General features: G+C 48.5%; 1 protein-coding gene across 1 annotated transcript in view; it reads left to right on the forward strand.

The window, feature by feature from the left end:
• The window catches only part of EPHA2 (EPH receptor A2), a 53250-nt gene that overhangs the window by 12724 nt on the left and 13924 nt on the right, over positions 1-26602 (forward strand). The window contains exons 3-9 of the mRNA XM_086921680.1: positions 4061-4721; positions 23131-23286; positions 23848-24180; positions 24673-24797; positions 25296-25455; positions 25883-25985; positions 26410-26465. Coding sequence (XP_086777806.1) covers positions 4061-4721; positions 23131-23286; positions 23848-24180; positions 24673-24797; positions 25296-25455; positions 25883-25985; positions 26410-26465 — 1594 coding nt within the window. The remainder of the gene's footprint in view (positions 1-4060; positions 4722-23130; positions 23287-23847; positions 24181-24672; positions 24798-25295; positions 25456-25882; positions 25986-26409; positions 26466-26602) is intronic.

Raw genomic sequence — 26602 nt, forward strand, 5'->3', positions numbered from 1 at the left:
CATTTATATGTGAGGCCCCTGGTGCTTTATTGAGCGGCTGTTAATTTGAGGGTCACATGCTGTTTGAGGGCCCCATATGCGGTAAATTGCTGTGGTGTGGCCGGGTCACATTCTGTTTGAACATGCTGCTGCTGAGTCGAGTGGTTGTGCCGTGTGTCAAACTGTTTGCTCTGCGAGGGCCCAGGTGCAGTATTATGTTTGTTTGCTGTGAGGGGCCGCGCAGTGTGAGGAGCTATCCGTGTTTGCTGTGCGAAGACCCCGTTTTATTTGCTGTTTGGGAGCCGGGGTGCCGCATTAAGTGCTCGCAGGGCTTGTTCCCTTGTCATTTCTCACCCACTAGTGTCAGGAGGTTAATTGGTGTTTGTTTTCGCCTCCCCCATCCTAACCCCGATGACAGCTTTAATCCCAGGTCTTGGCTAAATCCTGTTAAAGCCCGAGGCCTCTCGGGACCTCCTCTCCGAGGCTGACTGAGCAGCAGGCTCGGTCGCTCACAGTGAGCCCTGAGGGCCCGGCGCACTCGCCAGGTCCCTGTCAGACGCAGACCTGGTCTCGCCTGGCCCCTTCTGCTGCAGGCCGGGCCACGCCAGGTCCCGTCAGATGCGGGCCTGGTCTCTCCTGGCCCCTTCTGCTGCAGGCCGGGCCACGCCAGGTCCCGTCAGATGCTGGCCTGGTCTCTCCTGGCCCCTTCTGCTGCAGGCCGGGCCACGCCAGGTCCCGTCAGATGCAGGCCCGGCCTCGTCTGGCCCCCGTCAGATAAGGGTACGCAGGGTGCCCGATGTGAGCTGCGGACTCGGCCTGGTCCCCGTGAGCTGCGGACTCGACCTCATAAGTTCCTATCCTCGGTGTGAGCCGCAGGCCCTGCCTTCTCGCGGTGATCTTCCCGTTGTTAACCACATGTCATGTCCAGGTTTCGGCCTGGTCCCTGTGGACTGCATGTTGTTTACCTGGTGTCCAGATTCCGCCTAAGCGACAATTAGCTGATGAGTGCAGATCCGGTGAAACGCCTCCCCAGAGGGACTTGTCTTGTTTATGCTGTATTCTGGTCAGAGAACCAGCTCCAAGGGGGCCTGTGTTTGCAGAAGGAACTAGCCGTGTCTGGCTTAGACCAAGGGCCAGAAGGGATCGCTTTTCCCATTAGACCACGTTTTAGCTTCTGACAATATGCACCTGCGCTACATACGTGGTGATGGAAATTGTAGTCCGAGATTCAGCTCTAGGCCACCAGGGCGAAAAAGTGAGTGCTCAATCACTGACTCTTTGTAGCATTTACAGGACTTTATTCATAAGGATCCCAGACTGATTCGACGTCGTCCACTGCAGGTACACAAATGACACCTAGATGTACTAGTAAGTAAAATAGACTGGGTGTGTCACCAACGGCTTACCAGTTGTGTAACCTGCATTCACAGCTAAACACACAAAAACTGGCCCGCTACCGAAGTCCTACTTGCCAGCCCAGCAATCATTTCCTTGATCTGGGGATTGCCGCCAGCCATTAAGCACCCCCTCCACAGGTCCCCAGGGAAAGGTTCATAACCAGTATGTTCTTAGATTTCGCTTCAACATCTTCCCCTACCTGCTCCTATTTGGAGGTGCAATCAAACTACAGTGTGCAAAGCATTGCATGGTGGTGCACACAGATATCTGAACAGGTTGTTATCACTGTGCCCGTTTACAGGCGGCCTTGTGCATCCTTGCAGCATAAAATTGTGCTCCTGCCTTTGAGGTGGGAACTTGATGAAGAACCATGCACGCTCAGTTTGCTAGCCATGATCTCCCCCCTCATACACTAATTCATCGAAGAAGACTAAGAAGTTTCCATGCGGACTAAATGCCTGATGGTTTTGCTCGGCCTGCCGCTTGTAACCACATCCTGAGCAGGTCAAGGCACTTGCTCCGACAGAGTCGACTGGTTGGGTCCAGGCCTGATCTGGCTTGAAATAAAGGTTTCTACCAGTTACACCTCAGTATCTGTCATAAACATGCACAACTATTACATCCCTGAAAGTGGTTGGAAATTGTCTAAACATTGAAATATAGGTGCATTCCAAAAACAGGCAAACGAATCAATAAAATGACAAATACATTTGAGAGGATGTCTTCTGCATCTCCATGCCCGAGTTTGCTGTCCTCTATAATGAATTGCTGTATATGGGGGAGTTTGGGGGGCGGGCGTCATCTAACAAATAAACTGGCAGGGTGGGGAGCTGAAGGCTCATTTGGCAGGTTACTCGGGATAAGCCAGCCTCTTGCAGGCCTGCTCTCCTCAGCAGTTCAAATTCTCCTGATAATACATTTTCTCCTCAGCAGTTCATGCTGTTCCACTGTTCTTTCCTCGCCTGCCTTGACATTTCCTGCTTCTCAGGGATTAGACACAGGATTTTGCACGCATGCCATTACAGAAATGGCCACAATTGTTGAGTTAGGGTGTGTTGGGTTAATGTTATGTGTTGCTAATCTCTCAAGTTAAGTACACACGCTCTTAGCTGCTGCATTGTTGCAGTACTTCTGTTTTTTGGAGGTCGGCCAGTGTCCCTTTCACTAACCGCATGTCTAGGTGTGCTTGAATTGCATTGTTTAGCAACCGGTTGCAATGGGTGCGGTCTTTAATATCGATGATGTTTTATTCAACATTAAACTTCTCTTTTATAGTGTTCGGCCACATTTCTTGATCTCCTGTGTCTTCATGTTATGGGCTTAACTGATTGTTCAGAACCAGTATATCCAAATGTTGAGCTTCTACTGCCTGTAAGAGTCATACTTACACCTAGTATTATATGGGTGTTTGAGTATATTCCCTTCTTGTTGTCTAGTTTTGTGGTTTAGTGGTGAGTGGTTCACTGCATTGGGAATGCAGAAGAAAGTGATTTTGAGACGGATGGAAAAATTTGAATTGTTTTCCCCGTTACTTGCATTGATGCGATGAGTGCTTGAGGAGTAGGTAATTAAAAAAAAATGAACATTTAATTTTGGGGTAAAGAGAAAAAACGAAAAAAAAACAGGGGCCTTTACACTGTGTGTCCTGATTTTTGTGTCTGGTGATCAAATGTGTACTGGCGCCTAGAGTGGGCCTTCCTCTCATTCTGCGCTTTTATTCTTCTGATGTGGGAGGTTAGGCTTTTAGGGGCAGTGGTGGGTTGTGTGATATCTCTGCTATCCAGTCTACAATTTTTTTGTTTTATATTGTGTCTGCCTCTCCTTTTTTTGGTGGGATATTTAGAGATTATAGTGAGTGAAGTGACAGGAGGATTGTACAAAGTATTCACTAGGGCGAAAAATACTATTTTGGAGCAAGCATGGTTCTTCTAACTCGTTTTCTGCAGTAGCTTGTTTGGTAATGGGGGGAGAGGTAATGGTGAATGGCTTCTGATTTACAGGCCCCGGGGGTGTTGGATTTGGCGAACCCATGCAGTAGTTCATGGTCTTGGGTAATCTTCATGCTTCTGTTTGCTACTGTGGGTGTTTATGTGGCTGTGGGAGTTTCATGGGTTTTGTGGTTAGCAGTTTGTTGCCTGGTTGTCATACCCCTCTATTCTTCCTGCAATCCGGTCTGAGTTTTGTGCGCCAGTGGGTAGCTGCTGTGAGTGGACTTTTATGTTTTCTGGTCTTTACACCTCTCTGCCCCAGCTATAGTGGGTCTTGTATTTTAAGGGAACTTAAGTAAGTTATTTATTCATCATCTGGCGTAATTCCTCTCTTGCTGTTACGTGTACTGGGTGTTTGTGATAAAGTGAGCTGAGTTGAGTGGGTTTTCTCTGTAGTAAGGCCTCCTAGCTGCCTCGGGTCCTGAGTTTGTGCGGGATGCTTGGTGTGCGGAGTGGTCTCTATCCATCCATAACCCTCTCCTTGGTACATTGCGTGATGTGAGTGTTAGGGGAGCTGCAATTTGTGGTCTTTCTGACCTTATGTCTGTATGCGTTTGGGTTGGGAGAGGAGCGGAGCTGTTTGTGGTCTATTCAGCATCATGCCTCATTGCTGCAGTGGGTGCTGGGTTTAGGTGGTGAGGAGTGGCCAACCTCTTTCCTCCAGCCTCATGCTTCTCTTTCTCCCTATGCTGCAGTGGGACCTGCTCCAGAACGTGATGAACGAATCCCTCATCTACATCTACTCTGTCTGCAATGTGCTAGAGGGGGACCAGGACAACTGGCTGCGTACAAACTGGATCTACCGCAGCGAGGCTAGGCGCATCTTTGTAGAGCTGCAATTCACCGTCCGCGACTGCAACAGCTTCCCAGGAGGTGCTGGCTCTTGCAAGGAGACGTTCAACCTCTACTATGCAGAGTCTGATGTGGACTATGGTACCAACTTCCAGAAGCGCCAGTTTACCAAGATCGACACAATTGCACCCGACGAGATCACCATTAAGGATGACTTTGCATCTCGTAATGTCAAAATCAATGTGGAGGTGCGCCCAGTTGGGCCACTTAGCCGCAAGGGTTTTTATCTAGCCTTCCAGGACATTGGTGCCTGCATTGCACTGTTGTCTGTCCGCATATACTACAAGAAGTGCCCAGCCCTAGTGCAGAACCTGGCCGCCTTTCCTGAAACCATTGCTGGGGCTGACTCGCAGCCTCTCACCAAGGTGCGCGGGGCCTGCGTTGAGCATGCTGTGGCGGCAGAGGAGCCCATGATGCACTGCAACGGCGATGGAGAGTGGCTGGTGCCCATCGGGCAGTGCCGCTGCCAGCCTGGTTACGAGCGGGTGTTGGAAGCCTGCCAAGGTAAGACAGCTTGGCTTTTGTGTTGGTTAAGCACAATGATGAAGGGTCCTACACCCTGGTGGAGGGGGTGCATGGGGAGAAAAAGGAGGAGGATGGCAGAGGCAGGTGGGATGCATAGAAATGGGAGGCCATGAAAACATTCAATGAGATCCATCTGGCTGGTAGAATGGGAACATGTGCGCCTACTCTAAACTTTGCATCCAGCGTGCTCCTGAGCAAGAATATGTTTCTATTACTTTAGTTAGGGTTTATTAGTTTTAGCTCAACATGTAAGTACAGTTTTTCAAGTTTGTAAAATGCACAAAATATTTATGGAAAGGGTCCATTAATAGCATATTTTTTAATTTAAATTTAGTTTTCCGTCTTTGTACATTGCCCTTCAGGATTGTTTGTTTTTGAGATGTGGTGTAAAGGCAGATTGCCCTTCTCACACTAAGTACAATGGGGGAGGGGTTGAGGATAGCAAACCTAATACGTTTGCACAAAACCATATTCTAAAGTGTTTCTTTAATAATCTGTCTTCGAGTTTGTAAAATGGGGTATTGTATCATAAAATGGCTCCTGTCGGTAAACTTGTCCCGTTTACCTTAACCAGAAGGGGTCTTTCAGTTTCTGGAAACCTTTCCCAGCCCATTCACTCAACTACGTTTGTGTAGCGGCGGTTTAACTAGTCTCACATTTATCGGGTGTGTTTGTATGTTAATTGGCGGTCTCTCGATTAACAAGGGCCTAGATTGATTGGGGCGCCAGAACCTTCTCTCCTTTTGACTCCCCAGGCAGTGATTGGATGAGGTTTAAATGCACCTTCCGGGGCGTGATTCCTTAATCGCGCGCCCTCTCATTCGGCACTTTAACCCCCTGTGTGGAGGACGAGACCGCAGTGCCATAATCTCCGGGCTGGCTGGACACCCTGTTCCCACCTCGCCCTATGCATTAATGGCCTTGTTAACCTCTTAAGCCCCCCTTCGGGGGCACCGCACCCCTTCCCTGCCACGAACCATGACGGCAGACGAGGAGGCCCTGTCGGGGCCCCTTCCACTGGTAAATCCGCCCTTTCACACTTCTTAAGACATGCAGAACAAGCTATAAAACACCCTCCAGGCGTGGGGGAGGGGCGACGGGGGGTGGGCGAATGAGGGAGACAACAGTATTGGCTCTTTCAGCTGTTATTGTGGGAACAAACACTCGATGTCGGCTTACACGGGGACTGAGAAAGGAAGACGAAACATGAAAGGAGAGCGACTGCTTCACTTGTGTCTGCAACACCGACTTCGGGATTAATCTGTCGCGATATCCCCGCTGATTGGCAATTGTATGCGTGTTTCATGGTTGTGAACACTGTGTGTCCGAAAAGAGGCATGATTTTAACTGTTCTAAAACCTCCAAGAGCTTTAGACCCTGATGTCTTCGTGAGCAGTGAATGGCATCACGTTAGCGTGGCCTTTGAGCACTGTGGCCAGACTCAACCTCACGGAAACATATCTCAGCCAGCTGACACCGTTCCAGTGCAGTGGCGTGCTGTTGCCCAGGAAGTGCAGTAGGCGCTACAAGGCAAGCGTTTCAAGGCAGCGCCCTCACAGATGGCCATTGTTAATAAGGGAGTTGGGGTTCACCGTCTTAACCCCCCAAACGTTGTATGATCACTTTAATATATGTTTTAACATTTTATGCTGTTGCAAAATGCTTAAATCAGTAGCGTTGGTACCAGGGATGGGTACCAGGGATGATTTTTATTTTCATCATCAGCTTTGTAAATATAAATGTAAATGTATTGGCATTTATATAGCGCACTACTTACCCGTAGGGTCCCAAGGCGCTTCGACCGCTGCGAAACCCTTCCTGGCTTCCCTGAGAGATGGTCCCTTAATGGGTATCTCCAGGGTGAGACCAGGCATCCCCGGCGGTCTGGTGGGGCCGTTAGTGAAGATGAGGCAAGCTAATGCCCAGAGTTGCCAAGTGTGATCGCTGATCAGAGTGGGCACCGAGGCGAGAGAATTATCGAGTCCGCTGACACTGGTCCAGAAACCTGCCGCGCCGGGAATCGAACCCTGGTCCCGGGCCGTCCTCTGCTCTCGGGTCTGCCGCCTCTAACCAGTGAGCCACACTACTTCACTCACTTACACCCAATGCACGAGCGAGACCGAAAAAGGTAGTGAAAAAAATGAAGGTAAAGATAGGAAAAGTGGCAAATGGAGAAGGCGGGGATGAAAAACAACCTGCAAAAAGAGGGAGAGACAGGAAGTGTTGTGTGGTGGAAAAAAGCTGCACGAAGTGGAATCAAACCCAGGCCGCCTTGACATTCAGAAAGCCAGCATTTGCCGCTCCAGTGTTGGACTCAACGGAAACCTTAGGGCTCCTGCACTTGCTTTATTTATTTGCAAATTCAGCTCTGGTTGGAAAGTATGTATTTCATTTTCCACTTACCTTCCTGAATACTAATAGAATATGCCATCATAAATTACTGTTGTGGCCTATTTTAACATACCATAACACAAAAGGAGCCAAGAGGGAACAAAGAGATACAAAAGGGATCGCCCTCCACTCTAATCAATCCATTCACAAAAAAGATCCCTGGGGGAACTTGGCAGATGTTTTTACCAATTCTATGCCCCTTTCTCATAATCGGTTGCCATTCCAATCCAAAAAGAAATGCGTGTACAAAACACAGAAAATGTACAACACAAAAGCAAAACTGCGTGTAAAGAGGTGCTAGACAGAAAGCTTATAACAATAGCCAACTGGTGTGACCAACATAAACGAGTGACATAAAATCATCAGACACACTCACTATATATCTTTATTATTCGTATTAGTGTGTGCTGGTGAATTAAAACGGCTGGTAGCTTAATAATGCATACCAATACCTGATACCGACATGTTTCACTGCCCCAATGCTTTTGGCAGATTCATCAGGGTGGTCACTGCACCGATTGTGGACACCTCTTTTTTTGGACACCTGATTCAGCCCTGTCTTCTCATACCAGCTGATCAGGCCGCCATCCACTTTGTTTTGTGTCGATTGATACATCAATCGTACGACTTCGTAACCAGGACGTCAAATCATCCCATATTTTAACATGCCTACATGTGCCAACGCTCACTCAGACATTGCTTCTTAAGGCAAGTGGATTGATCGTATCAACTAAAACCAATATCTTGTGAATACCATTTATACATATATTTTTTGGTTAACTTGCATGTAGTTGAATCTGCTTCCTTGCAGTGAAAGTCGGTGGCTAAGAGGTGTGTGTGTGAGAGGGTCAGAAGACCCTTTTCCCCACTTTAAGCTCTTTTTATCTTCCTGATATTGAGGAAAGTATATGCCCACACTCCAAGGGCCAGAGCCGGGTCAGCTTTTCAGAATATCCATGTAAGATAAATTTATTGCCATTAACAAAAATGGAAATCATTTACATAGGGGTTATCAGGAAAATCTGGGTGGATCCAGCGCTTACTCAATTATGTTGGTCCCCTCTGGTTTGATGCATGTTCTTTTTCTCAGAAAAAGATGGGTTTTCATGTACTAATCATAGAAAGGAACCTCACTGTCGGGCTGGTATGATTTTCTCCATACTTCTTTATGGTAATAAGCGTTATTAGCATGGCATAGGGGCTTCCATGCTGCGTCTACTAGAGCCTGATCCATGCCAGACCTTCAAGATGTCCATATAATAAATGTACATATAACAAATGTTGATAACATTAGTTTCCATTTTTATTGATAATTTTGAGAATCTGTCATAATCCAGTGGTGCTCAGTAACCTACATTGATCAGTAAAGCACTTACTCTTCTCCAGAAACACTTCAGCATGGCGAAGATGGTCCTGTTGGTGAGGGTTTAGAATGAAAAAGTATCCTATTTAGGGTGGGCTTGTAATATGAGAGCAGAACTGTGCCTTGTTCTTTTGATCTATCCCTGGATACGTGTGTACATGTCTGATTATCTGCTTATATCCATCCCTGGAGTCCTGAGAGCTAGAACCTCTAGGAGAAAGAGCACACAGGTCCTCTGGTAGGGTGACCAGACATTCCGGATTTCCCCAAACAGTACCAATTTTCATAGGACTGTCCGGGCTTCCCAACACTTTTTATGAATTTAAATACATACCCCAGTTTTTGGGACAAATGTCAACTCCTGCTAAGCAAAATTGAAAGACTCTTGGCGTCTTCTGAATTTAACTTTTGAAATTAATCTTTCTCTTCAAGTGGCACTGGAGGTCCGTTGCGTGCTCCTAGCAGAGGGGAGACAGAGTTGGTTGGAGGGCTGGGGTGCTGAGGGTGGAGATCCTGCCACAGCTAAGGTCATGTAGCCTTGTAAATGTGTGCCGTATTTATATATTAAAAAAGTACATATATACTTACAAGGCTACAGCAAAACCGGCATAGGTCGACTATATACCTTGATCATAGTCCACCTTTAGTTCTACTTCTATGTTCTGTGTGGGGCCTCTCCCAGATTTTGCATCTCAAAATCTGGTCACCCTAGCCTTTGGGCAAACATTGCACTGGAAAGATTCTTACTCACACCGACCTCAATCTTTCGGAAGAGCGCGAGTTTCATCTCCCCGGAAGGGTAAGAGTATCCTAGCAGACGCAGGTTAAACAGAGGCCTTGCATCCCGAACCACTGCACAGAGACATCCCACTTGACACCAACACTGGTTAGGTTGGAAGATTGCTAGAATGTACTGCCTCTCCCTCTTAATGGAATACCTATATAAGTATAAGGAACAATGTGTATATGTATATAAACCCCCAGCCCAATATGGTTCAGTAATTATAGAGGTGTTCTTTTCTGAATCCATTAACAAGGTAAGTATCCCTTGCAGATAAATCTCCAGGCTCTTTGCTTGTACCTACGGCACACAGTACCGGGGGGCTAGGCCGTGTGCCCATGTGTGCGTAGCCTGGTCAGAGTTAACATTCCTCATTTCAAATAAGCCCTTTTCGGGAGTAAAAAGTGCATTTGGAAAAAACTGGTGATTTTTGTCTTGTGGAAAGATTTAAAAAAAGATCCAAACCCCCACAAAATGTTGCTATATTTTCTGGGAGTTTTTCTGATGAATTACAGAGACTGCCCATATCATATGTAGGTGGTGTTGGTTAAAAATGTGTTCTGCTAGGGTGCGGTGTATTTACTGACTGCTGCCACAGGGTCTGCCTTGCCAGGAGTTATCAATACAACCAGAATTACTGTTCTGAGCATCTCTCTTGTTGTTCACAGGTGACCGGGGTCACCAAAGAGCGGCCAATTACAAAGAGCCCTCTGCTTGTGGATGGCTTGTTGGAATAGGGCCAAGTCAATCTCAATTCACGCCACAGTAGTGTAGAGTGACGACCCCCACCCCCGCCCGCCTAGAGATGCAGGCCTATAAGAATGCATACATAAACCAGCCTGTGTATCCCCGGAGGGGGGGTGATTGTGGGTTTGCTTACCAGCTTCCGTAGGACATCGCCTTCTGTTTACTTTGTCTCCAGTAGATTTTGCATTTACTTGTTTAGCTAGAAGGATGAGCTCCTTGGAGACACGTGGGTCCCCACCCCCGCTTTCCATACCCCCCTACATCTCCCACCCCCAACTCCCCTGCTACAATGGCCCTCTGTCCCAGCCCGGCAGATGGAGCCTCGGTGGTAACTCCCCGGTGAGCGCAGTGCTGAGGAATGTGCCCTGGTGAAGGGGCTGCAGATAATGAAGAGGGCTGAAGGAGGGGTGTGTGTGTGTGTTTGAAGGATGCAGGGGGTTCGGGCGGGGGTGGGCCGCGTCGGTATACAGGACGAGGCTATTTCACCTTGCTGCAGCCTGCTGCTTGGGCAGTTCATCTCCGGAGCACTGTGCTGCGCGTTGTAAAGCGCATCGACGCCTCGTCAGGGGTAGTAATCGCTATATAAATACCATTACAATTAGAGCGAGCTCGGCACCGCTAAAACGCAGGTGTGCTATAGAATTTACACCAGCACTAGTTCACCGTTTCAAAGGCATCTTCATTTCACTGAGGAAGCCGGGGCCGCCCTACTGCATTCCTCTCCTTACAAACTGTACAATTCCTTTTGTAGTATAATGCATTGCTTGTATTTGGCAATACAAGTGTTTTCAGAACATGCATCAATATTTCTTTTTTTTTTTTCTTGGACTTAAAATCGGCCTGTGCCTTGGCTTCTGTGAAGAAAGGCGGAGGGGTCGGGGGTTGTGGGTTGTAGATACGGAGCTGTCTAGTTCCAAGTGGGAGCGTCAGGCTTTGGACGTGTCAAGGCGGAGATAGTGTAGCAAAACAGGAGCCTCCGGTACCACGAGTGTCTGACGGACCTTTAGACCTGACCCTTAGCCTGCTTCGAGGCCAATGCTCCCCGCCAGAGGCGCGGCAGGGCTCTGGGTGAGGTCTTCCACCATATTTCATTCTGCAGCACTATCCTTGTCCAACCAGCCAATCTTTCTCTCTCCTTCACCACCCCTCTAGCCGTTTTTTTTCATCCTAATTCGATATTTGTCCTCTTCACTCAGTTCTCCCCCTTCAGTCCTTCCTTTCTGTTTTCACAATAACTCCCTCTCGCCCGCACACCCTGCACAGTCTAAACCTGTATGCCCAGTTTGAGGTGGGCGTCGGGTTGGTTCCAAAACCGCCAGTCACGCCCCCTGCCCAAGTGACCCGGCCTTTTCTGGACCTAATTACTTCTTTACCAGGCCGCCCCAGTCTCCCGTCCCTCTGAGGTACCATTTTTTCCCCACCGTATTTACAGCTTCTCCAGTGGGCCTGCCCACCCCATGGACTGTGACAGTAGTTCCTTGAACCACTCGCTCAAAAATCCCCACCACTTAACTCTGCGTGGTCAACGGCAGGCAGCGCGTCATCGGATGCCTGCGGGCCGACCGACCCACCCTGTGACGCACTTCCTGTTGCTACCGGTCCGGGCCCTTTCCCCATCGGATAGAAGGGGGTAAAAACCCCACTTCCTGGTGGCCGATTGTTGGACTGCCTCTTCCAAGTTCAATCTGTCGACGAGGAATTCTTGTTGTCACCCTCCCCTTCTTTTTTTTTTTTTTTCTTTCTCTCTCATCAACCGAGATGTGCCTCGGTGTATCACGGTTTACCATCGCCCCTCGGCGTCGAACTTTCCCGAGCACATCACTAAACCGTAGAGTTGTAAAGTGGCTAAAACATTCACGTTGGTGCGTCACGGCTCAGACACAGGCTTTCTGTGTGAGCTTAGACAGGTGCCTCTACCTGGCTCCGGCTGTTTCGCCAGCAGTAATTGAGCCCTCACAAACGCAGGCCCCTCGGGCCAGGAAGCCGGCTACTTGAAGGAGTTTCCACAGCACCAGGTGCCGTGTTAGACATTTTACAGGTTTGTAGTGGGTGGAGGGGCCTCGTGCCTGGGCTTGCTCCACCACTTCCTGGTGCACGAGACTGGAGCGGCTGGTAGAGGTGCTCCAATCAGAATGTAGGGGCAGGCGCATGCGCACAGAACCAACCGACAGGGATTTGTAGGTGCGCACTGGAGCAACCTTTGACCTAGCTCTGCCCTTTGCAACAGCCAATGTTCTGTCACTGTCCAGTGGAATAGCCAATGAACTATCACTCTCCACTGGAATGTAGAATGTAGTACGACGAACTGTTGCAGTGGTGGCTCTTGGAATACACACGGATAAGTCACTGTCCTTTGGAATGGCTAGTCTGTCACGCATGTCTGGAGTATTCCGCGATGACGTCTGCTTATACTGCACACTTAAATGTGCAGTGATGTCATTCTACACATACAATGACATAACGCTGCACATTTTAATCAGTGGTGATTTAACCCTGCCCACTGGCATGCACGCTGGTCTGGAACTGCTGAATGTAATGTAAAGCGATATACCACGGCTGTGTACATTGATTTAGCACGGTCAACTGCATTTACCTAATTTCACAGTGATTTGTCAACTTTGAGCCAATTCGTCTCTGATCACCACTTACAAAATATGATACTCTGGGCAGAGCCGGGAGTATGGGTAGTATGGTGGAGAAGAGGAGGACGGACAGTAAAAAGTTCAGTCTGAGATAGAAGTCTAGGTGAACCAGCAAGATCATTTTTACGGTTCCTCAGCAGTAGAGAACCAAGGGGCCCTCTGAGACTAGGAGGCTGAGCTGAGCTGAGGGTGGGCCCCAAAGCGCTTAATGTACAGCGTTCTGTGGTGAAAGTAGTTGATTTGTGTAGAATAGGGTATTAAACAAACCAGGCCTGTGCCAGCTCGAGTTTTTATAAGATGTACATGCTGCCACCGGGTACCGTTTTAAAGCTTTGCCCAGTGTATTCTGAAGAGCTGCTCTCTGGGGTCCCAGCAACCCTTCCCTAGCAGTCCATGTTTGGAAAAGAACCCTCGACAGCCCTCGTGAGTGACTGCTGAGGTTGCCTTTTGATTGGCCAGTGAAACGTTCTTCACTCTGCACCAGGTGTAGTTTTGAGAGTATGACCTCCGCTCTAGAACCGATGCCATGAAGTAGTTGGTTTCATTCAGGCAGGTCTGTGCTAGGCCAGGTGTCCGAGACGAGAGTGAATTTCATTGCCCTGAGTCTTTCTGAAATTCTAGGTGGCCAGTAGTTGCTGGGGGTAGTGACTATCAGTACTTCTTGACACAAGGTTTTCATTATGATGACGGTATCCTTTTCTGATCCCTGCACACACCACAGTCCCACCAATGCAGCCATCTTGCTCCTCCACAGTCCACTCGTTGCATCATAGACCACATCTGGTGTGACCTTCTAACCTGGTATCTCAGCCGCGGGCATCCTCTTACTCTGGTCGGGTACGCAGAATGCAGTTGGCTTGCAGGTTCCTGCCAACTCTGGGGAATAAATCCCACTTTGTGCCATCCAGCAATAGGATGTGACTGCACATTTGCTTCTGCACCGGACTCTTAGATTCTGCTTTTATCACCCTCCTTGGCCACAACTTATAATTTAGTGCACAAACCAATACAGTGGTGTGATTTGTCTTGTCACACAATTACCTATACTTACCCATGCAACACTAAGTGTAACGGTGGACTTCTACTACCAGCCCACATTGAATTGCCACTCATAATACAATGAGCCAAGTTACAATGTGGAGTGTTCGAAATATAAATAATTTCCATCTGTCCTATTTCATTGTGTAACACCCTTTCATATTGCTTTACCTGACCTACAGGTTTATACATATAGCCCTACCAAACCAGTTAATGTTCCTAGTTCTCTGTGGTGCTATTGGGTTTTGGTTTACCTGGCCCTTATTGGCTCACCTGGTCTTAGTTTGGAGTTTCCCCTGCCAAGCCTAGCTTCCGTGTCATTCTTCTTGGAATGCCTTGCTTGTAGTTTAAACTTAGTGGAGTTATTTCTTTCCCTAGCAAAGTGTGGCTTGCCTTGCAAATGTCAGAGCTCTCCTAAGTGTTTCCTTCGCTTTCCTGGTACAGCCTGCTCACCTATCTATTCTCGTATTGGCTTTCAGTGTTTATTGAGGACTAGCACTGTTGCTTTGCTTTTCCCGGTCCATATAGGCTGTTTAAGTTGTGTAAACTTATCCTTTCCACTTATTTGTTCTAACTCGGATATTGTTGAGCCACAGGACAAATGCCTACTGTTGACTTGGTGCTGTTTGTCTTTCGTGTGCTTATACCTCGGTACCTTTTTATCCTATTTGGGCTGTCTGTTACTCGCTCTTTCTCCCTCTTGCCTCTTTCTGCACCTTCCTTTTCTCGGCAGTCTTTCTCACTCCCTCTCCTATTTGCTAAGCCTTCCATTCCTCTTTTTTTTTTTCCCCATTCGTTTCCTTTGTGGCTCTGTCACATTTTCTTCCTCTCCCTCTCCTCTGAGCCTGGCTCCCTACTCTTACTTCCTTCTGCCTCTTCCTTGATCTCTATGGCCCTGTTCCAGTAGCAGTCCTGGCCCCCGTCCCTGTCTGTTCCCTTGCATCCTGCTCTCCCCGCTCTGCAATTAGAGTTTCGATGGGCTCATAGGCTGGTGCGAGGGCTTTTTTCCGTTACCACATTGCTGGCACCCCCACTCTGGGCTCAGCAGTACTTCCACGCTGGCACTGCTATTTCTCTAGCTCCTGGGGTTGCTTGGCCCACCTGCCCAGCTTGCAGTCTTCTCCGTCTGCCCCTCTTCCTCCAGTTCTCGAGGCAGCTGCCCAGGCCGCCAGCTACCAGGTGGCACCAGTGTTCCCTAAGAGCATCCACTGTGGTCCTGTTGTCTGGATACAGGGTGGCATATGGTCACTTTGCATGGAGCACCACAAATTCCAGTGTTGATCCGTGTCGTTTTAGTGTCTTTTACAGAATGAACGCATCACCCAGTCATTTCTTGCTCTTCTGTCGAAATGCTTCTTTCATGGTATTATTTCCTTGCAGTACGAGATTCTTGTTTCTTTGAGGGTGTGATTTGCTCGTGACTTTGTCAGAGCATTCTTTCTTGTGGATCTGAGTGTTTCATTTGTGGCACGTTTTTGTCGGAGGGAGGGGGCTGGAGGAGCGGTATGAGGATTACAATCCTGTGACACAGATTCACTAATGAAAGAATAATTTGCCTCTGACGTAATTTGTCAGAAGGGGTCGTTTTACAGTAAGACTTCCGGGGTGAACGTCGGCGGGCGTAAGGGGTCTCGAAGCGAGGCTGTAATGGCGTGACACATTTTTCCATGGCAGATATTCTCCCATGACGCACAGCACCGCCTTTGAGTGCTGGCTCCGGACGTCCCTAGAAGGCCCTCCTTCCGCGCCTTCCAACACTCATCCGGGACCGATACCATCTCATCCGCCTCGGAAGTGTCCCGACATTCCCTCTCTTCCTGTTGGCCGAGCCCGGGACCTCTTGGCTCATTCGGGATGTTTCCGTCCTCGTGCTTCTGACTACCTAGCGTTTCTGGCGAAATCACAGCTCACTGTACAATGGGGGCGTGACATTTCCATAAGCCACCATTATTGATCTAGCACGCAGGAACACCTACCTCATTGGCTTAAAGCACTTCAAGCACAGACTCCCAAACTTTTATCATGCCTTAGCTATTAAGTCATATCTATTGCTAGCAGAGGTTATCCTTTTTATCCACCATAGGAGAATGAAAGGCTGAGTTGGCCCTGTGGACATTAAAAGCACTTGTCTGCAAGTTTCGCACCGGGTAATCACCAGTCAGACGCTAGACACTGACGCATCACATCCTGCCTGTGTTGAATGTGCGGCCCCGCCCAGTATCAATGTCAATCATAGAGTAATTCTTCCGCCTCTGCCAGGACAGTGGTGTCGGCAGAGTGGGCGGGTCTTGGTTTCTTTTAAGCACTTTGCTTTGCAAACAACGTAGCAGGAAAATTGCCTTCATTTGCGAACCGTTTATTCAGAAGCGTTGGCAACAGAACGTTTTAATAAATTTATGGCACGTTATATAATCTTGTGTCAACATGGTTTCTGAAAAATGCAATAAGCCCTTTATTAGTATGCGGTGGGAGGGGAGTGGGTTACTGCTGATGCTATGCATATTTTAGTGGCTTGGCCAGACTGCCAGGCAGTGGGGAAGGCTGGGCCTGGGCAAAGCTTAGCAGCTGTGCCACCGGGCTGGGGTAATGACACAGCTCCAGGGAGCCGAGGGAATCTGGGCTGGAAAGAGGCAGAGCTCCAGGGAGCGGAGAGATTCAGACTTTGGGCAGTAATCAATCCATCAAAGATTTATTATGTGATTACTTAAAATCCTATAAGCAGCATAAATAACACGGACATTACAATAAAGTCACTGTGTTAAAACAAGGCCCATTAAAATAAGAACATTTCCTAGATCGAGAGATATGTCAGACATGTTAAAATGAGTGCAGTCTTAAATATTGTGCGAGTTGACTCATTACTCTGTACAAAATTCTGCTCAAAATTAGGCCGTGCAAAGTTAAGAACATCTGAGATACTGCTAGGCCCTGAGTTTAATGTCCCTAGGGCTGTAGGATGGGATGTGCAATTTAAAACATGTAAAAATATATGAATATGTCGACAAAGTGCTGTGCCTGGAGATGTGAGTTGTTTGATTCCAGTTGAGTAATATGGGTTTGTATGCCCTAACTTATGCTCCCTGTCCCTACATGTCAGCGTGTGATCCTACATGTCAGCATGTGATGTGCTTTGACTTAGCCATGGGCAAGTCTGCCTTTCCCTGATGAACGCTGCCCCAATCATAAGTCCCGCCCCTTACTTTGCTCTGCTGCTAGCCTTGTCCTTTGAACTGCCAGAGTGGATGACTTGGTAGGCCAGCAGTAGCAGAGCCAAGAAGTTCCGGTTTGGGGCCGTAGCAGAGCTCCAAGCAGCAAAGAGATTCTGAGGGGTGGCACTTCTCCTGGCAACAGGACAGGTCTTGCATGCAAGGATCACTGAGTTTAAAAGAGAATTGAATACCACAAGAGTTGGATTCTTGGCAAAGAGAAAAACCTTGTATGTTAGCCACTGGAGCTTGTTGGTGTCTAGTGGTCAGGAGCTGTTTTATAGGAATCTGGTCCTTTGTTAGCCCACAAAAAGAGCAGGTCTGTCCACATGAAACTTTGCATTGGTTTTCAGTTGGAAACCGACATTGGGCGGAATTTGTTAAACATCCAGATGTAAACAGGCTCTCTTTCTGTGACTGACTATACCTGTCTGAGCCCCAAAAACCTAGAAAGAGTCTGCCTTCCTCCCGATCTTACTTTGAAAGTGACAGGTGAAATTGTTCCTGAAGAGACTGCTTTCCTAATTAGGTTATGGAAGCTTCTATCTTGGCAGGAAGAATGGTGCTTTCTAAAGTGGCTACCTTGATAGCGAACACTGCATTTAGGATGGCTGCCTTAACAGGTAGACCTGGTCTGTGAGTCCAATGCCGCGCCATGTGTATATATACCTTGTCTATGAAGGACTTGTCCAGCGAAGATTATCACGTGTATACCTTCTAAGGAAAGGAAAAAAAAAATTCTGAATTAGAAATGTTGGGAGGCGGTTATCAGATTAGCTTCACAGCAATTTAGACTGTCCCATTATGTTTTTGATATCCATAGAATTGGTTTCTGTGCAGTAAGGCTTACTCTGCTGTGTCTACTGTTATCACACTAGTGCATTTGTGCTCTGCAGGGCAGTCACCATGCATAGTCCTGGCTGAGAGTAAATATGTGTAAAGAGGCCAAGTTCCAATGGGCAACTCTTTACACATATACAGCTCATGCTAGGCAGACATTCAGAAAGCGTGCATGCTGATCACCTTTAACTTGTGAATTTATACAACTTGAGTAATCAGGAGTGCACAATCTACACGACTCTCTGCTGAGAGTGAACGCTCAATCAATTATTTACAATGCGACATTGGACAGGGGGGTTGCCATTGGGACTAGGTGGTTCAGTTGCCCCAGGGACGGTGGCCATTGTCAAGCGGTTCCTGCTCGGGGACTGCTGAAGCGGAAGTTCACACTTCCACATGAAAGTGGTGCAAATGGCCCACAATGGCGGCCCACGATCCAGGGCTTCCTTCCTTCGGGGTTGCAGCCTCTGCCTTCCTGTGGTGTGACGCCTGCACAACTGTAATCCTATTGGTGTGAGCAGCAGTCTGGTTTCTTGCCTTTGCGCGAAGCAGCTGCGTCCCAGTGAGAAACGCGCATGCACACTTGATTGAGTACCAATGGATACTGTTGATGCAGTCACCTGCATTCGCGGGGTCTGGACAGTGCCAGGATGGAATGATTCTGAAAAGGGACAGTATCTGGAATTTAGAGGGGCAATTAGGGTGTTTCAGAGCCCGGCAGTGCTGTTTCTGGAAGGGGCAGGCAGGTTATTCCGTAAGTGTGAAGGGTTGGCATTAAGAAGAGCAGGGATTATGTTGCAGGGCCAGGATTGCGGAAGGACACCGCACTGGTACTTGGCTGATGAGGAGTGTTGGTGTTCTGCGTCTCAGGACTGTGTTTGTACTCTGCAGGGGTTTGTCTCGGGTCTCCTGGAAGGGAGGGGCCGCTGGTGTCAGCATTCTATTGGGGGCTGCCACCAGCTGTCCCTCATCATTCGAGTCCTGTCGCCCCTTCTCGGGCTGCTGACAGATGCCCGTATCCATCCTTCACACGCTCCCGTGCCCGCGGTCTCCCCCCGACGTGCTGCCCCCTCCCCTGCCTCCGCCATTGTCGCCCCCCTCTACGCCATTCATCTTCCTAATCCCCTACACTTGTTCCTGTGTGTGCCTGTCTGTCGCTGAATGGGGGTCAACAGGCCTCGCAGACCCCTCCGCCAATCTATCCTGGGAAAATGGGGGATCAGCTCTTGTCACTTATTCCTGCCAGCCCCCCACCCCCTTCCAGCCCCTTCCAAGAAAGAAAGACGAAAGCGGGGAATATGGGGCCTCTGTCAACAGAAGCTAAGTGGACTAGACTTCAGCAGTGAATTAAGAGGCATTTCTTCTTGGGAGGAGGTGGGGTTGGCTGAAATTTGGATTATAATGTCTCCTTTCCTTTGCATAATGTAGTGAATCGGCTAGCATTATTAAGTTTGCTTAATGAAGGGGGCTGTTAGTGTTGGAGGCATGGAGAGGAAGGGTGCTTTAATCAGCTTTGCATGGGGGAAGGAGGGTTTCTTTGAGGCATCCTTGGAAACGTAAAAGTTCCTCCAAAACATAAGAAAGATTGTCTTGTTGGGCGGACACTGAAGTGGTTCAGTAAAGCCTGGATTTGGGACAACGATTCCTTCTCACTCGTGGAAGTCTCGCTTGCCTGTTCTAGGCTGTGTTTAGTGTGAGGCTCTTCGCACCCGCGCTCGATAGTAGTAGCAATGGTTCTGCACTACTCCGGAGATGCTGCTTGCAGGGTTGCTAGGCCTTAGTTCATTCCGTGCAGTGTGTTGTTGGACATCTGCCCGAGTAAAGCCCCAGGTTGTTATGGGTCTTGGAGGCAGACCTCATGGGCTTGTACAAGTGAAACCACCCACTGTGGCTAGGGGGGAGGAGCAGGGAAGGTAAAGTTATTTTAGATGTGCCTGTGCACTTGAGGAACAGCTGTGTTACTGGCATACAATTAATAAGCTATCACTAATTTTCTGATATCGCCCAGGGGCTGTGATTACATTTCTAGGTTGGAGCTGTGTGTGCAAGGACCCCCATCTTCCACACAGTAGATATTGGATGGTCGTTGCCGCCCCACCTTCACGCACAGGTCTAAGTCCTCTTTTAAATTCTGTGCATATGGTACACTGGCACTTTTGTGAACCTAATGAATAGACCCATTATCTCCCCCCCACAAACTGTCTCTAGCTCTCTCTTGTGTGCCTGTGTATAGGGCTGAAACCCCCTTCAACCACCTGCTGATTGACATGGACTAAGGAAAGGGATGCTTTAGAATTGTAAACCAATTGTAATTGGGAATCCGTGCTTGGACGATAGGCAGTTTTTCAAGGATTGGGCAGCATGCATCAGGTGACACCGACATGGGGACATGACCTGCTTGTAGACACTGCTGGTGTGGATAAGGGTGGTCGGAGTGGATCTGTCACAGCTAGTCCTGGATTCACCCCGGTCAGATGAGGTTTTTCCGCTGGAGTCACAGATAGGTGGTTGCGTACCAATGTTTGGTTGTTTACCAAGAGAGTACATTTTTCTTTGAGAACTTCTTCCCTTGTGTTGTAGTTCCGTGAGAACGTGTGTGCGTGACGACCTGTGCTTGCATATTTGCTCACACCCTAGTTAAAGTCAGTCCTGGATCCTCCAGGCAGATTACCCTTAAGTCCAAGCTGATCCTTTCCTGGTTGCAGGGACAGTGACTAAGCAGCAAGTAGTTTCTAGTGCAAGCTGTAAAAATGGAGCAGGAAGTGTTAGAGAGGATCCTCTTCTGTCCTCAGACACTTGCGTAGCAGGTGAAGTCACTTCCATACTATCGGTACTTTGTTAATCAAAGGGAAATAAGTATCTTCTCTTGCAAACATGAGTACCACGCTTGCCATCGCGCGGCAGTGTTACCCAATATTTGTGCTTATGTGCACACTTTCATGGACCAGTGCATGAGCAGGAAGCAGATAATTGTATGTCAGAATTAGGTGACAAGGACTGCCTCTGCAAATCTGTAAGGGGAGGGTGCATCAAACTGTTGAACACCAGCAAGGTGGAGGGCACGAAAATTGCACAAGATAAGACCTCTTCTTTAAGATGATGGCTGAAGGTGAGACCTTTCGGAGCAGAGGGCATGTTATGTAGTTAATCGCAAATTCTACTGCTTTAAACTCAGAAATCCCAGGGATCCCTACAGGGTTGTGAATTTACGCCCTGTAAGAAGAGTCGATTAAGGAAGAACACATTAAGTGACCTGAACATCTGAGGTGAACATGGTGCGGATTAACCAGGAGCAAAATGGAGGTCGTTTCCCACTGTGTACATCGTCTGAAGCTCTCCTGAGTCTTATCCAGATACGGAGACCTCTTTCTTCGCATTATTATTGAAACATCCTGTTCGGAGGGTTTCATTCAGAGTGATGGGACCAGTTATGTAGGCCAGAGGGCTAGTTACTTCTTGGAGGGTAAATACGAGGATTTTGTCCTGTTCTAGAAGCTACATTTCCAGGAGGATAAAGACATGTTGGTGGTATCCCTATAAATAGGGTAACCAGAATGGTGTACAGTTGACATCGGTAATCGAAGAGCAGGGCTTCTTTCTGGACCTGTTGAATGACTCGACAGCTACACCGTAGAGTTTTGCTTTCGTGTTTGGAAGTTCAGAAACTGTCTGCTCGTGGTTTGTTGGGGAGAAGCTGTTATTCACGCTTCTCTCACCCCAGGCGCAGGCCACCCGTGACTGAGTGACAGGACTGTCCGGGAGGAAAACCTTGCCTGCCTTTGAAGAACTGTGGGGGGGGTCAATACCTCGCAAATGGTGTGGGGCTGGTGGTCAGTCCAACAAAAGTGTGGCCATGTGCTGTGAAGGGACAGCTTCTCACAGGTTGGGCAGTTAGTGACATGTTTGCTTCGCTGCCCCAAGACCTGCACAGCTGAGAAAGAGGTTCCTGGCCAGGAAAGTACAGTCGCTAACCCGGAAGTGCTAGCGGGACAGCAGGTCGCTTCCCTGTGGGGTTGTTCACTGCGCCATCCGTCCCCAGAATGAACACCGTGGTTGTCCCCTGGCCTCGGCCAGCTCCGGTCTTCCTGTGTGCTGAGTGTGGGGACGGCCTTGTGCGCTCGAGCTGGGGGCAGGGTTTACAACAGGTGCTGTCTATTCCCCGTTCAAACGGCTGAAAGGTAGGGGGGTGTCGGGCCTATTTTGAAAACTAGACCGAAGGGATGACACCCTCCCACCGGGCACCAGCTGTTACCTGCTGTGAGGAAAACTGCAGTATGTGACAAATTATTTTTAACTGGGCTTTCGGCCTGATTCCCTAACCCCCCAAATACCCTTTACAAATCATCGAATGGATCGGAAATGATACATTACTGACTATGCTTCAGCCTGAGCCAGGTTCGCTTTTATCGACGTTAAAAGGGCAAGAGACCTATGAGCTGGCCACGCCCCTGTTCCACTCCTGCCCTCATGCCCCGGCTGTACTTGACTGGCAGACAGGATGAACTTTATCTCGAACTGTCACTCCCTATTCTGGTGCAAGAACTCGCCCCACTGCCTTGTATTGAAAACGTCTTGCTTCAGGGCGCTCCCCAGTGGGGAGTGGGTTAAGTAAGGCTCTGTCCGGCTTCTGTAGTGGCCTCCTTCTTTTTTTTTAAAATGTCTTATTATTGAATAATGACATTTGTGTTTATTGCCCTGCGGGATTTCTACACTGTTTCTATACAAGCGAGTGCTCTTCAAACCGACAGCTTTCTCATGAATACTTCACCCCTTGTTGATGCAGCTGTAACCAGAAAATATGCAGCGATTGCTTTTAGAAAGACAACCCTGGGCTGCAGCTAATGTAAACAGTAGAGAATGTCATCATCGCACTCCCTTCATTGAAGCCTAAGATCTGTTCCAGCTCAGGGCAAGACTACCAGACCCCTCGGGTGCCACCAGCAGGAGGCGCCAAACAATGTCAGTCACAGGTTTCCGGCGTCACGGCGGGGCTACACATTTAATTTGGTCTGGAGCAGTAACAGTCACTGCACCGACCCTGTTTGTGGGCATACCAGAGCTTTTATGTTTTATTAATGTATGTTCAACGTTCTGTTATTTTTATACTGTTAATTCTTACGCTTCTCGTACAAGAGAAAATCAATAAAAATATCTAGACATAAATATGGACGGTGACACAGTTAAACTGCTTATGTTTCATAGTGAAAATATTTCATGCTGACATTATGTAGTGCGAGCTCCATCCCGGATGGATGCTTCCTTATGCACATAGGCATTCTGTGCTCACCCAGGGTTAAAGGTCGGCTTGAATGAGCATGGCATTGAAGCTAATGTGATGTTCATCATTGCCCTAAGACTGTCCCTTTCTCTCTCTCCATAGCCTGTCCTCCCAGTCACTTCAAGGCGGATGCGTCTGACAGTGCCTGCTTGAAGTGCCCGCTGCACACCCTGCCCTCTGCCTCTGGTGCCACATCCTGCCCATGCGAGGAGGGCTACTTTAGAGCTGCCGGGGATCCGCTTTCGTTTCCATGTACTCGTAAGTGCTTTCTTTTTTCCATTTTTGTTACACTCCGCTGTCCCCATCGTCTAGACTGCGGTGGAACAGTCCCAGGACCTCCTATCTAAAGCATATTTGTTGCTGTGAAATGGCTTTCTCTTTCTGTTGCTTCAGTGTTTTTTTGTTATTTTCTATTTCGAGCTCCACTCTTCGGTCCGCTGTTTGGGACTCATACTTGGTCTTTGGCACCCTTCTGCTTGATACTTTGCTTTCTTCTGCATACTCTCTGGCCCTCGTTCCGCTTGCCCTCTGGCCCTCGTTCCGCTTGCCCTCTGGCCCTCGTTCCGCTTGCCCTCTGGCCCTCGTTCCGCTTGCCCTCTGGCCCTCTTTCCGCTTGCCCTCTGGCCCTCTTTCCGCTTGCCCTCTGGCCCTCTTTCCGCTTGCCCTCTGGCCCTCGTTCCGCTTGCCCTCTGCCCACCTACCCTGTGGCACTCTTCACGCTTAGTCGTATTGGCTGTTACATTTTTGATTAAAGCTTTACTGTCCCGCTTTTGATTTGGGCTACGTCTCAGTATGACTTTTACTCTCTTCTCTCTTTAGGTCCCCCATCACCCCCACATGGTGTAATCGCTGTTGGTTTGGGTGCCAAGGTAGACCTGAAGTGGTCTCCTCCACGTAGCTCTGGTGGCCGTAAGGACGTAACGTACACAGTCACCTGTGAGCAGTGCCGATCTGATGCACGGGAGTGCTACCCTTGCGATTCCAGTGTGCGCTACTCCGAGACACCACAGGGACTGAAGGGGACCACGTTGACAGTCTTCGATCTGGAGCCCTATGTGAATTACACCTTCACTGTAGAGGCGCGTAATGGCGTGTCTAGCTTCACCAACAGTCGCAGCATGGGCACCGCCAGCATCAGCGTCAACCAGACAGGTAAGAGACGGAGAGACTCCTGTCGCCATACCCTATGTTATTGGCCACCCCTGTCATCCCTCACCCCTAGATTGGAGCAGCCTCCTATGTTGAGGGTGACTGGGCGTTTATGTCCAGGCTTAAACATTCGACTGCCTCCTACACACGCGGCATGTCAAGGGTTAGTGGACCCCAGAGGAGTAGTATGTGCAGATGCAGAATGGCGTGTTTGAGTGAATTCATGGTGTTTTGGTTAAGGGTTATCCTGTGACCTTTGCGTCGTAGGCGTTCCTGAAACAAACGAGCGCATTTTGAGATTTGTGATCTTAATTTGGTTAATTTTACTAAATGAACTCAGACAGTGGACAAAAATAATTTATTAAATGAAACATCTGATCTGGACAGCAGGTATCCTTATGACATGGATTCCTATATTAATTCTAGCTAGAGTTGTGTGTGGTGTCTGTACCTGTCGCAGCAGCTATTTTAACCTCTTCATTGTTCGTCCACCAGAACCACCAAGGGTGACGTCAGTGAATCTGGAGAGCCGCAGCAGCAGCACCCTCAGCCTGTCCTGGATAGTACCTCAGCGTCAACTGAGCCGTGTCTGGAAGTATGAGGTCAACTACAGCAAGAAGGTAAGAGGGGTCCAGTCCAGAGAGGTGTCCTAAGTCCTCGTTGCAAATTGCCCCCTTCGCACCCGCCTGTTCTCGCTGATCCACCCGTGGGTGCAGAACTATATGCCCTTCTTCCACTACACAGGGCACAAGATTCTTTTTTTTGTTCCCTGTACTAAATTCGGTATTGTCCCAAAATAATGAAGGGAACACCCAAGTAAAGCTGTTTTCTTTCTTTGTCTATCTAACCTATTTCATCAGAGTACTCCCCAGGTTTGCTGGACAAAACAGTTCCGCTTTAAAAAAAAATAAAATAATAATAATAATGTATTTTCAGGCTTGGAATAAGAACCATATAAACACAGAAGCCAAAGCACAAGTAATTCACATGACATGCAGTATGTGGTAATCTTTCCCTGGTCACACATTTTTATATCTTGAGTTTGAGCCAGCCCTGCTGGAACATCAATTTGCTTTTTGGCTTTCTCAGTTCCTTAATCTCATTTTTTTACCCCCCAGCATGATGAAAACAGCTATTCAGTACTTCGATGTGAGGGCACTTCTGTTACCATCTCCAAGCTGGCCGCAGGAACCTCATATGTGGTGCGCGTCCAGGCGCTTACCCAGGAGGGTCAGGGCACCTTCAGTAAGGAGCATGAGTTCCACACTTTGAGCGAAGGTAAGTAGCTGGGACTGTCCATATTACTTTTATGTGACAAGTTGATGGTTTTGCTGCACTCGATGAAGCAAATGTGTAATAAAGCAGGCTGCATTTTTGTATGTTACTTATTTATTGTGTGACTTAGCATTGGTGTGGGCTTTCATTTGTAAGGTTTTCTTCCTTCACACAAGGAGCAGAAAAAGTGCCTATAATGAAAAGATAATGGTTTTGCCAGGCTGTTGTATTTGGGCTTAATCCCTGTTCTCCTTTTCTTGTCAAATATGGATTTACTGCGAGAGATTGGAAAAATCACTGTCTCATTGTTTCCTCATAAAGGGTCTGGGTTTTGGGGTCTGCTGGTAAAGGGTCTGGGCTTGAGTTTTTTCTCTGCTCTTGGCCAAGTCTGTTGTCCCACTGAGTGACCATGTTTTTTTTATCTCTCCAGCAGCCTCCAGTGGTATGGGTATGGCATCGTCCATCGGCGGGGCAGTGGCGGGTGTCCTCGTGCTAGCCGTGATAGTGGGTGCTGTCATCTGCTTCCACCGCAGGTAGGTGAAGCCAGGGACTGGCGCTGACCTATATTCCCTCCTGGGTCTACCCCTCACCTGCATGCCTCTCCCATCCAATGCCCCAAACAGCCCTATTCTGAAACTCTTCTCTTCCTCTGGCAGTCTCACCCCATGACTCTCATGGGTCTGCTGAGGACACTGTTGCACCCTTTTGCCTTCTTCCTGCTGTTTGCCTATGTCCCTCTTAACTGCTTGTTTTCCTACCTATCTCTCCTTCCTGTTTTCAACACCTGCGTCTTTGACCCCAATGCACACCCACGTCTTCCCTCCAGTCTGGCCACGATGAAAGTAGGATGCTGAGCATCAGACCATAGAAGCTCCAAGATCCTTACCTAGTGATAACCCGTTTAGAGGAGATCTTTCACCCGTCTCATCCTCACTTGCTCTTCTTTTTTTTCCGCAGGAGGAGGATGTCGCGGGCCAGGCAGTCGCCAGAGGACGTTCGTTTTTCAAAGTCTGGTAAGTGTGAGAGGTGTGACATTTGAGGCGGCTGGGGGCAGCCCCTCAGATTAGTGCCCACCACCTTCAGTACACGTGGCATAACATTGGAGAGGGGAAGGTTCATGATGGATTCTGTTACATGATGCTATTATACA

This window comes from Lissotriton vulgaris, chromosome 5 (assembly GCF_964263255.1).
Source record: "Lissotriton vulgaris chromosome 5, aLisVul1.2, whole genome shotgun sequence".
In the NCBI taxonomy this organism is placed as follows: domain Eukaryota; kingdom Metazoa; phylum Chordata; class Amphibia; order Caudata; family Salamandridae; genus Lissotriton; species Lissotriton vulgaris.